The sequence below is a fragment of the Scyliorhinus torazame genome, chromosome 4, assembly GCF_047496885.1.
Source record: "Scyliorhinus torazame isolate Kashiwa2021f chromosome 4, sScyTor2.1, whole genome shotgun sequence".
In the NCBI taxonomy this organism is placed as follows: domain Eukaryota; kingdom Metazoa; phylum Chordata; class Chondrichthyes; order Carcharhiniformes; family Scyliorhinidae; genus Scyliorhinus; species Scyliorhinus torazame.
The window spans coordinates 363,298,386-363,309,361 of record NC_092710.1 but is presented as its reverse complement, the minus strand read 5'-3'; the positions used below and the strand labels follow the sequence as shown (position 1 = coordinate 363,309,361).

Sequence of the window (10,976 nt, the reverse complement as noted above, 5' to 3'; positions counted from 1 at the left end):
TCTGTCTATTGGCCGAAGGGAGGTCTGTGGCATCGCCCTACAGATCCACATGATGTCATTGAATGGTGGGATAGGCTCGAGGGGCTGAATGTCCTCTTCCTGTTTCTGTGTGAATGGTGGGATAGGCTTGAGGGGCTGAATGGCCACTTCCTGTTTTTAGATATTTAGACATATCAGTAAGCTCAGGGCAGGTGGTAAAAGAGGGGCAGGGGTGGCATTGTTTGTCAAGGACAGTATTACGGTGGCAGAATGGACCTTTGATGAGGACTCGTCTACTGAGGTAGTATGGGCTGAGGTTAGAAACAGGAAAGGAGAGGTCACCCTGTTACGAGTTTCTATAGGCCTCCGAAAAGTTCCAGAGATGTAGAGGAAATTATTGCAAAGATGATTCTGGATAGGAGCAAAAGTAACAGGGTAGTTGTTGTGGGGGACTTTAACTTCCTAAACATTGACTGGAAACACTATAGTTCGAGTACTTTAGATGGGTCTGTGTTTGTCCAATGTGTGCAGGAGGGTTTCCTGACACAATATGTAGCTATGCCAACAAGAGGCGAGGCCATATTGGATTTGGTACTGGGTAATGAACCAGGACAGGTATTAGATTTGGAGGTAGGTGAGCACTTTTGTGATGGTGACCACAATTCAATTACGTTTACTTTAGTGATGGAAAGGGATAGGTATATACCGCAGGGCAAGAGCTATATCTGGGGGAAAGGCAATTAGGATGCGATGAGGCAAGACTTAGGATGTATCGGATGGAGAGGAAAACTGCAGGGGATAGGCACAATGGAAATGTGGAGCTTGTTCAAGGAACAGCTACTGCGTGTCCTTGATAAGTATGTACCTGTCAGGCAGGGAGGAAGTGGTCGAGTGAGGGGACCGTGGTTTACTCAAGCAGTCGAAACACTTGTCAAGAGGAAGAAGGAGGCGTATGTAAAGATGAGACATGAAGGTTCAGTTAGGGCGCTCGAGAGTTACAAGTTAGCTAGGAAGGACCTAAAGAGAGAACTAAGAAGAGCCAGGAGGGGACATGAGAAGTCTTTGGCAGGTAGGATTAAGGATAACCCTAAAGCTTTCTATAGATATGTCAGGAATAAAAGAATGACTAGGGTAAGAGTAGGGCCAGTCAAGGACAGTAGTGGGAAGTTGTGCGTGGAGTCCGAGGAGATAGGAGAGGTGCTGAATGAATATTTTTCGTCAGTATTCACACAGGAAAAAGACAATATTGTCGAGGAGAATACTGAGATTCAGGCTACTAGACTAGAAGGGCTTGAGGTTCATAAGGAGGCGGTGTCAGCAATTCTGGAAAGTGTGAAAATAGATAAGTCCCCTGGGCAGGATGGGATTTATCCTAGGATTCTCTGGGAAGCTAGGGAGGAGATTGCTGAGCCTTTGGCCTTGATCTTTAAGTCATCTTTGTCTACAGGAATAGTGCCAGAAGACAGGAGGATATCAAATGTTGTTCAAAAAGGGGAGTAGAGATAACCTCGGTAACTATAGACCAGTGAGCCTTACTTCTGTTGTGGGCAAAACCTTGGAAAGGTTTATAAGAGATAGGATGTGTAATCATCTGGAAAGGAATAATTTGATTAGAGATAGTCAACACGGTTTTGTGAAGGGTAGGTCGTGCCTCACAAACCTTATAGAGTCCTTTGAGAAGGTGACCAAACAGGTGGATGAGGGTAAAGCAGTTGATGTGGTGTATATGGATTTCAGTAAAGCATTTGATAAGGTTCCCCATGGTAGGCTACTGCAGAAAATACGGAGGCATGGGATTCAGGGTGATTTAGCAGTTTCGATCAGAAATTGGCCAGCTGAAAGAAGACAAAGGGTGGTGGTTGATGGGAAATGTTCAGACTGGAGTCCAGTTACTAGTGGTGTACCACAAGGATCTGTTTTGGGGCCACTGCTGTTTGTCATTTTTATAAATGACCTGGAGGAGGGCGTAGAAGGATGGGTGAGTAAATATGCAGATGACACTAAAGTCGGTGGAGTTGTGGACAGTGCGGAAGGATGTTACAAGTTACAGAGGGACATAGATAAGCTGCAGCGCTGGGCTGAGAGGTGGCAAATGGAGTTTAATGCAGAAAAGTGTGAGGTGATTCATTTTGGAAGGAATAACAGGAAGACAGAGTACTGGGCTAATGGTAAGATTCTTGGCAGTGTGGATGAGCAGAGAGATCTCGGTGTCCATGTACATAGATCCCTGAAAGTTGCCACCCAGGTTGAGAGGGTTGTTCAGAAGGCGTTCGGTGTGTTAGCGTTTATTGGTAGAGGGATTGAGTTTCGGAGCCATGAGGTCATGTTGCAGCTGTACAAAACTCTGGTGTGGCCGCATTTGGAGTATTGCGTGCAATTCTGGTCGCCGCATTATAGGAAGGATGTGGAAGCATTGGAAAGGGTGCAGAGGAGATTTACCAGGATGTTGCCTGGTATGGAGGGAAGATCTTATGAGGAAAGGCTGAGGGACTTGAGGCTATTTTCATTAGAGAGAAGAAGGTTAAGAGGTGACTTAATTGAGGCATACAAGATGATCAGAGGATTGGATAGGGTGGACAGTGAGAGCCTTTTTCCTCGGATGGTGATGTCTAGCACGAGGGGACATAGCTTTAAATTGAGGGGAGATAGATATAGGACAGATGTCAGAGGTCGGTTCTTTACTCAGAGAGTAGTAAGGGCGTGGAATGCCCTGCCTGCAACAGTAGTGGACTCGCCAACACTAAGGATATTCAAATGGACATTGGATAGACATATGGACGATAAGGGAATAGTGTAGATGGGCTTTAGAGTGGTTTCACAGGTGGGTGCAACATCGAGGGCCGAAGGGCCTGTACTGTGCTGTTATGTTCTATGTGAATGGTGGGATAGGCTTGAGGGGCTGAATGGCCTCCTCCTGTTTCTATGTGAATGGTGGGATAGGCTCGAGGGGCTGAATGGCCTCCTCCTGTTTCTATGTGAATGGTGGGATAGGCTCGAGGGGCTGAATGGCCTCCTCCTGTTTCTATGTGAATGGTGGGATAGGCTCGAGGGGCTGAATGGCCTCCTCCTGTTTCTATGTGAATGGTGGGATAGGCTCGAGGGGCTGAATGGCCTCCTCCTGTTTCTATGTGAATGGTGGGATAGGCTCGAGGGGCTGAATGGCCTCCTCCTGTTTCTATGTGAATGGTGGGATAGGCTCGAGGGGCTGAATGGCCTCCTCCTGTTTCTATGTTCCTTTTTCTCTGCTTCCTGTTGCTCCTCCAGAAGACCATAAGACATAGGGACAGAGTTAGGCCACTCGGCCCATCGAGTCTGCTCCGCCATTCTATCCTGGCTGATATTTTCTCATCCTCATTCTCCTGCTTTCTCCCCATAACCCCTGACCCCCTTATTAATCAAGAACCAATCTATCTCTGTCTTAAAGACACTCAGTGATTTGGCCTCCACAGCCTTCTGCGGCAAAGAGTTCCCCAGATTCACCACCCTCTGGCTGAAGAAATTCCTCCTCATCTCCAGAACTGTTTTCTTCTGTTCCTGTCTGTCTCTGATTCCAGCGGATCCTCCAGAACTGACTGTTTTCTGTTTTGTTACAGACGTGCTTCCTCGAGGTCGCAATGCTGCTGTTCTTTCTGTCTCTCCCTCACTCTGCGTCTCGCTGCTGCTTCTGACTGTCCCCAGTACAGAGTTGCTGCTCAGATGATGTGATGGAGCTGGTTGAATAGTCTGATCCTGCACAGGTCCCCTGTCCTGGCCCCATATTCCTCACCACTCCCCCTCACTCCCAGGCCCCCAAGTGCCTGATGTACCAAAGACTGTGAGGGTTACTGCTGGAGATTCGGGTTGGCGAGCAGAACAGGCCCCTGGGCCGGGATCAGATTATTCCAGCAGTTCACCCAGGCCTTCGCCTTTACCTTACTCTGACCACTATCAAAATTCTTTAAACTAAAAGCACAATAAATAATCTAATGGCTGTAATCTTGGTGTCAGATGTTGCTATACTCAAACTGCACGCCCCATTCACCCACCCATTATCGCATGATCTATTGTACCCGGTTCATTTTCATCCCATATCAATGGCAATCTGCCAGCCCCTCACCTCCAGTCCATCCCATCATTCCTGGGATCTGTCTCATACTCATCCATGCTACACTATTCCCGGGATTGTCCAATCCTGCGCCATAACCCTCAGATCCACCTTTCTACGAATTGATTGTAAAACTACCAAAAGCACAATGTTGAACTCTTGCTGTACTTTATCTCAGATTATTCAATGGTTTTATTAAAAATTATTATTCAGAAGGTGCCTCACTCCACACTGTCTCTCATTCCTTTAGCTGTTACCGGTAGAGGAATTGAGTTTCGGAGCCATGAGCTCATGTTGCAGCTGTACAAAACTCTGGTGCGGCCGCATTTGGAGTATTGCGTGCAATTCTGGTCGCCGCATTATAGGAAGGATGTGGAAGCATTGGAAAGGGTGCAGAGGAGATTTACCAGAATGTTGCCTGGTATGGAGGGAAGACCTTATGAGGAAAGGCTGAGGGACTTGAGGCTGTTTTCGTTAGAGAGAAGCAGGTTAAGAGGTGACTTTAATTGAGGCATACAAGATGATCAGAGGATTGGAAAGGGTGGACAGTGAGAGCCTTTTTCCTCGGATGGTGATGTCTAGCACGAGGGGACATAGCTTTAAATTGAGGCGAGATAGATATAGGACAGATGTCAGAGGTAGGTTCTTTACTCAGAGAGTAGTAAGGGTGTGGAATGCCCTGCCTGCAACAGTAGTGCACTCGCCAACACTAAGGGCATTTAAATGGTCATTGGATAGACATATGGACGATAAGGGAATAGTGTCGATGGGCTTTAGAGTGATTTCACAGGTCGGCGCAACATCGAGGGCCGAAGGGCCTGTACTGCGCTGGAATGTTCTATGTTCTATGTTCCTGCCAAATCTGTCCATGGATTCATCAGGGATTAAACCGAGGGGCTTTTTCATCGCAACAAATCTCAACGTCCCATCAAATTTAGATTGGAGGATGGTAAATACAATCTTGCTGTTTGAAAAGGGAGGGAGAGAATGTTTACAGTGGTCAGCCGAACATCAGTTGTAGGGAGAGTGCTGGAGTAAAAGATGTGATTCAGGTCACTTGGAAAATATCAACGGGATATTTGTTTGACAAAAGTATCAATGTTTGACATACGTCCTGGAGTCTTTGGAAGCGGCAGGGTAGATGAGGGTGAACCAGTGGATGTGGTGTATTTGGACATTCAGGAAGTTTTTGATAAAGTCTCACAGAAGAGGTTAGTGTACAAAATGAAAGCACATGGGATTGAAATGAAATGAAAATGGCTTATTGTCACAAGGAAGCTTCAAATTAAGTTACTGTGAAAAGCCCCTAGTCGCCACATTCCGGCGCCTGTTTGGGGAGGCTGGTACGGGAATTGAACCGTGCTGCTGGCCTGCCTTGGTCTGCTTTCAAAGCCAGCTCTTTAACCCAGTGTGCTAAGCCATTGGGGGGTAATACATTGACGTAGCAGACAGTAAACAGAGAGTAGGAATGAATGGGTCTTTTTGAAAGTGGCAGGCAGTGACTAGCTGTGTATCGCAGGCATCAGTGATGTATATTGTGAATAGCTGGAGCCCAGGAAATGATTTGGACGAGGGAAGGAAAATATTTCCAAGTTTGCCAATGACACAAAACTTGGTGAGATTGTGAGTGGTGAGGGGGATGTTAAGCGGCTTTGAGGTGATTTTAGACAAGTTGAGTGAGTGGGTAACTATAGGACAGATACAGAGTAACATGGATAAATGTGACCCACTTCAGGCAGAGTGGCAGAGTACTATTTAACTGGGGATAGTTTGGGAAATGTTGATGTACAGAGTGACCTGGGTGTCCTTGTACACCCGCCATCGAAGGTAAGCGTGCGGGCCCAGCAGGTGGTTAGGAAGGCAAATGGCCACCATTGCGAGAGGATTTCAGCACAGGACGAGGATCTCTTCCTGCAGCTGTACAAGGCCGTAGTGTGACCACACCTGGGCAGTTTTATTCTGCTTATCTAAGAAAGGACAGACTTGCCACAGAGGAGTCAGCGAAGTGTCACCAGGCTGTTTCCTCAGAAGTCGGATGAGGAATTATTGGGTCGACATTAATATGGGGGATCGAACTGAAATGTGTAAAAATGTGACAGGGCCGGACAGACTGGATGCTGGGATGTGGTTTCCTCTGACTGGGGGTGTGGGGGGTCTAGGACAATGGGTCACAGTCACAGGGAGGGGAGGGATGTCTAGAACAATGGGTCACAGTCATGGGGGTTCTAGAATAACGGGACATAGTCATGGGGAGGGTCTAGACCAATGGGTCACAGTCACATGGGATTCTAGAACAACGGGTCACAGCGGGTTCGGGAACAGTGGCGCACAGTGACCGGGTTTTTAGGACAATGGGTCACAGTTACGGGGAGGGTTTAGAACAATGCGTCACAGTCACGGGGGGTGTTTAGAACAATGGGTCACAGTCACGGGCAGGGATTAGAACAATGGGCCCAGTCACGGGGAGGGTTTAGAACAATGGATCATAGACACGGGGGGTTTAGAACAATGGGCCACAGTCACGGGGAGGGTTTAGAACAATGGAGCACAGTCACGGGGGAGTCTAGAACAAAGGGTTACAGTCATGAGGGAGTCTAGAACAATGGGTCACATTCACGGGGGGTGTAGAACAATGGATCACAGTCACGGGGAGTCTAGAACAATGGGTTACAGTCACGGGGGAGTCTAGAACAATGGGTTACAGTCACGGGGGAGTCTAGACCAATGTGTCACAGTCACGGGGAGAGTCTAGAACAATGGATCACAGTCACGGGGGAGTCTAGCACAATGGGTCACAGTCACGGGGGAGTCTAGAACAATGCATCACAGTCACGGGTAGGGTTTAGAACATTGGTCACAGTCACGGGGAGGGTTTAGAACAATGGATCACATTCACGGAGAGGGTTTGGAACAAACGTCACAGTCACGGGTAGGGTTTGAACAACGGATCACAGTCACGGGGAGGGTTCAGAACAAAGGTCACAGTCATGGGGAGGGTTTAGAACACTGGGTCACAGTCATGGGGGGTCTAGAACAATGGGTCACAGTCACGGGGGGTCTAGAACAATGGGTCACAGTCACGGGGGGTCTAGAACAATGGGTCACAGTCACGGGGGGTGTTTAGAACAATGGGTCACAGTCACGTGGAGGGTCTAGAACAATGGGTCACAGTCACGGGGGAGTCTAGAACAATGGGTCACCGTCACGCGGAGGGACTAGAACAATGCGTCCAAGACACTGGGGTGGTTAGAACAAAGGTCACAGGCACGGGGAGGGTTTAGACCAATGGGTCACAGTCACGGGGTGTCTAGAACAATGGATTACAGTCACGGGGGGGTTCAGAACAATGGGTCACAGTCATGGGAGGGGTTTAGAACAATGGGTCACAGACACAGGGAGGGTCTAGAACAATGGGTCACAGTCACGGGGGAGTCTAGAACAATGGGTCATAGTCACGGTGCCTCTAGAACAATGGGTCACAGTCACAGGGAGGGTTTAGAACAATGGATCACAATCATGGACGGGGTTTAGAACCATAGGTCACAGACACGGGGAGGGTTTAGAACAAAGGGTTACAGTCATGGGGGAGTCTAGAACAATGGGTTACAGTCACGGGGGAGTCTAGAACAATGGGTCACGGTCACGGGGGGGGGTGTAGAACAATGGATCACAGTCACGGGGGAGTCTAGAACAATGGGTTACAGTCACCGGGGAGTCTAGAACAATGGGTTACAGTCACGGGGGAGTCTAGACCAATGTGTCACAGTCGCGGGGAGAGTCTAGAACAATGGATCAGATTCACGGGGGAGTCTAGAACAATGCGTCACAGTCACGGGGGAGTCTAGAACAATGCATCACAGTCATGGGTAGGGTTTAGAACATTGGTCACAGTCACGGGGAGGGTTTAGAACAATGGATCACAGTCAGTGAGAGGGTTTGGAACAAATGTCACAGTCACGGGGAGGGTTCAGAACAAAGGTCAGAGTCACGGGGGTCTAGAACAATGGGTCACAGTCATGGGGGTCTAGAACAATAGGTCACAGTCACGGGGGGTGTTTAGAACAATGGGTCACAGTCACGCGGAGGGTCTAGAACAATGGGTCACAGTCACGGGGGAGTCTAGAACAATGGGTCACCGTCACGCGGAGGGACTAGAACAATGCGTCCAAGACACTGGGGTGGTTAGAACAAAGGTCACAGGCACGGGGAGGGTTTAGACCAATGGGTCACGGTCACGGGGGGGGGGGGGTTCAGAACAATGGGTCACAGTCATGGGAGGGGTTTAGAACAATGGGTCACAGACATGGGGAGGGTTTAGAACAATGGGTCACAGTCACGGGGGGCCTAGAACAATGGGTCACAGTCACGGGTGGTGTTTAGCACAATGGGTCACAGTCACGCGGAGGGTCCAAGACAATGGGTCACAGTCACGGGGGCGTCTAGAACAATGGGTCACCGTCACGCGGAGGGACTAGAACAATGCGTCAAAGACACTGGGGTGGTTAGAACAATTGGTCACAGTCACGGGGGGTCTAGAACAATGGGTCACAGTCACGGGGAGGGTTTAGAACAATGGGTCACAGTCACGGGGAGGGTCTGGAACAATGGGTCACAGTCACGGGGAGGGTCTGGAACAATGGGTCACAGTCAAACAAAGAACAAAGAAATGTACAGCACAGGAACAGGCCCTTCGGCCCTCCAAGCCCGTGCCGACCATGCTGCCCGACTAAACTACAATCGTCTACACTTCCTGGGTCCGTATCCTTCTATTCCCATCCTATTCATGTATTTGTCAAGATGCCCCTTAAATGTCACTATCGTCCCTGCTTCCACTACCTCCTCCGGTAGTGAGTTCCAGGCACCCACTACCATCTGCGTAAAAAACTTGCCTCGTACATCTACTCTAAACCTTGCCCCTCTCACCTTAAACCTATGCCCCCGAGTAATTGACCCCTCTACCCTGGGAAAAGCCTCTGACTATCCACTCTGTCTATGCCCCTCATAATTTTGTATACCTCTATCAGGTCTCCCCTCAACCTCCTTCGTTCCAGTGAGAACAAACCGAGTTTATTCAATCGCTCCTCATAGCTAATGCCCTCCATACCAGGCAACATTCTGGTAAATCTCTTCTGCACCCTCTCTAAAGCCTTCACATCCTTCTGGTAGTGTGGCGACCAGAATTGAACACTATACTCCAAGTGTGGCCTAACTAAGGTTCTATACAGCTGCAACATGACTTGCCAATTCTTATACTCAATGCCCCGGCCAATGAAGGCAAGCATGCTGTATGCCTTCTTGACTACCTTCTCCACCTGTGTTGCCCCTTTCAGTGACCTGTGGACCTGTACTCCTAGATCTCTTTGACTTTCAATACTCTTGAGGGTTCTACCATTCACTGTATATTCCCTACCTGCATTAGACCTTCCAAAATGCATTACCTCACATTTGTCCGGATTAAACTCCATCTGCCATCTCTCCGCCCAAGTCTCCAGACAATCTAAATCCTGCTGTATCCTCAGACAGTCCTCATCGCTATCCGCAATTCCACCAACCTTTGTGTCGTCTGCAAACTTACGAATCAGACCAGTTACATTTTCCTCCAAATCATGTATATATACTACAAAGAGCAAAGGTCCCAGCACTGATCCCTGTGGAACACTACTGGTCACAGCCCTCCAATGAGAAAAGCACCCCGCCATTGCTACTCTCTGCCTTCTATGGCCTAGCCAGTTCTGTATCCACCTTGCCAGCTCACCCCTGATCCCGTGTGACTTCACCTTTTGTACTAGTCTACCATGAGGGACCGTGTCAAAGGCCTTACTGAAGTCCATATAGACAACATCCACTGCCCAACCTGCATCAATCATCTTAGTGACCTCCTCGAAAAACTCTATCAAGTTAGTGAGACACGACCTCCCCTTCACAAAACCGTGCTGCCTCTCACTAATACGTCCATTTGCTTCCAAATGGGAGTAGATCCTGTCTCGAAGAATTCTCTCCAGTAATTTCCCTACCACTGAAGTAAGGCTCACCGGCCTGTAGTTCCCGGGATTAGCCTTGCTACCCTTCTTAAACAGAGGAACAACATTGGCTATTCTCCAGTCCTCCGGGACATCCCCTGAAGACAGCGAGGATGCAAAGATTTCTGTCAAGGCCTCAGCAATTTCCTCTCCAGCCTCCTTCATTATTCTGGGGTAGATCCCATCAGGCCCTGGGGACTTATCTACCTTAATATTTTTTAAGACGCCCAACACCTCGTCTTTTTGGATCACAATGTGACCCAGGCTATCTACACCCCCTTCTCCAGACTCAACATCTACCAATTCCTTCTCTTTGGTGAATACTGATGCAAAGTATTCATTTAGTACCTCGCCCATTTCCTCTGGCTCCACACATAGATTCCCTTGCCTATCCTTCAGTGGGCCAACCCTTTCCCTGGCTACCCTCTTGCTTTTTATGTACGTGTAAAAAGCCTTGGGATTTTCCTTAACCCTATTTGCCAATGACTTTTCGTGACCCCTTCTAGCCCTCCTGACTCCTTGCTTAAGTTCCTTCCTACTTTCCTTGTATTCCACGCAGGCTTCGTCTGTTCCCAGCCTTTTAGCCCTGACAAATGCCTCCTTTTTCTTTTTGACGAGGCCTACAATATCACTCGTCATCCAAGGTTCCCGAAAATTGCCGTATTTATCCTTCTTCCTCACAGGAACATGCCGGTCCTGTATTCCTTTCAACTGCCACTTGAAAGCCTCCCACATGTCAGATGTTGATTTGCCCTCAAACATCCGCCCCCAATCTATGTTCTTCAGTTCCCGCCTAATATTGTTAGAATTAGCCTTCCCCCACTTTAGCACATTCATCTTCGGACCACTCTTAGCCTTGTCCACCAGTAGTTTAAAACTTACTGAATTGTGGT

The 10,976-nt window shown here is 48.5% G+C and overlaps 1 protein-coding gene across 1 annotated transcript in view; it reads left to right on the top strand.

Annotated features, from left to right (window-relative positions):
- Positions 1-4,278, top strand: part of LOC140411223 (MAM domain-containing glycosylphosphatidylinositol anchor protein 1-like) — a 192,843-nt gene extending 188,565 nt beyond the window's left edge. Inside the window, exon 8 of the mRNA XM_072500331.1 lies at positions 3,573-4,278. Coding sequence (XP_072356432.1) covers positions 3,573-3,679 — 107 coding nt within the window. The 3' untranslated portion in view covers positions 3,680-4,278. The remainder of the gene's footprint in view (positions 1-3,572) is intronic.
- The last annotated feature ends 6,698 nt before the right edge of the window (positions 4,279-10,976 follow it).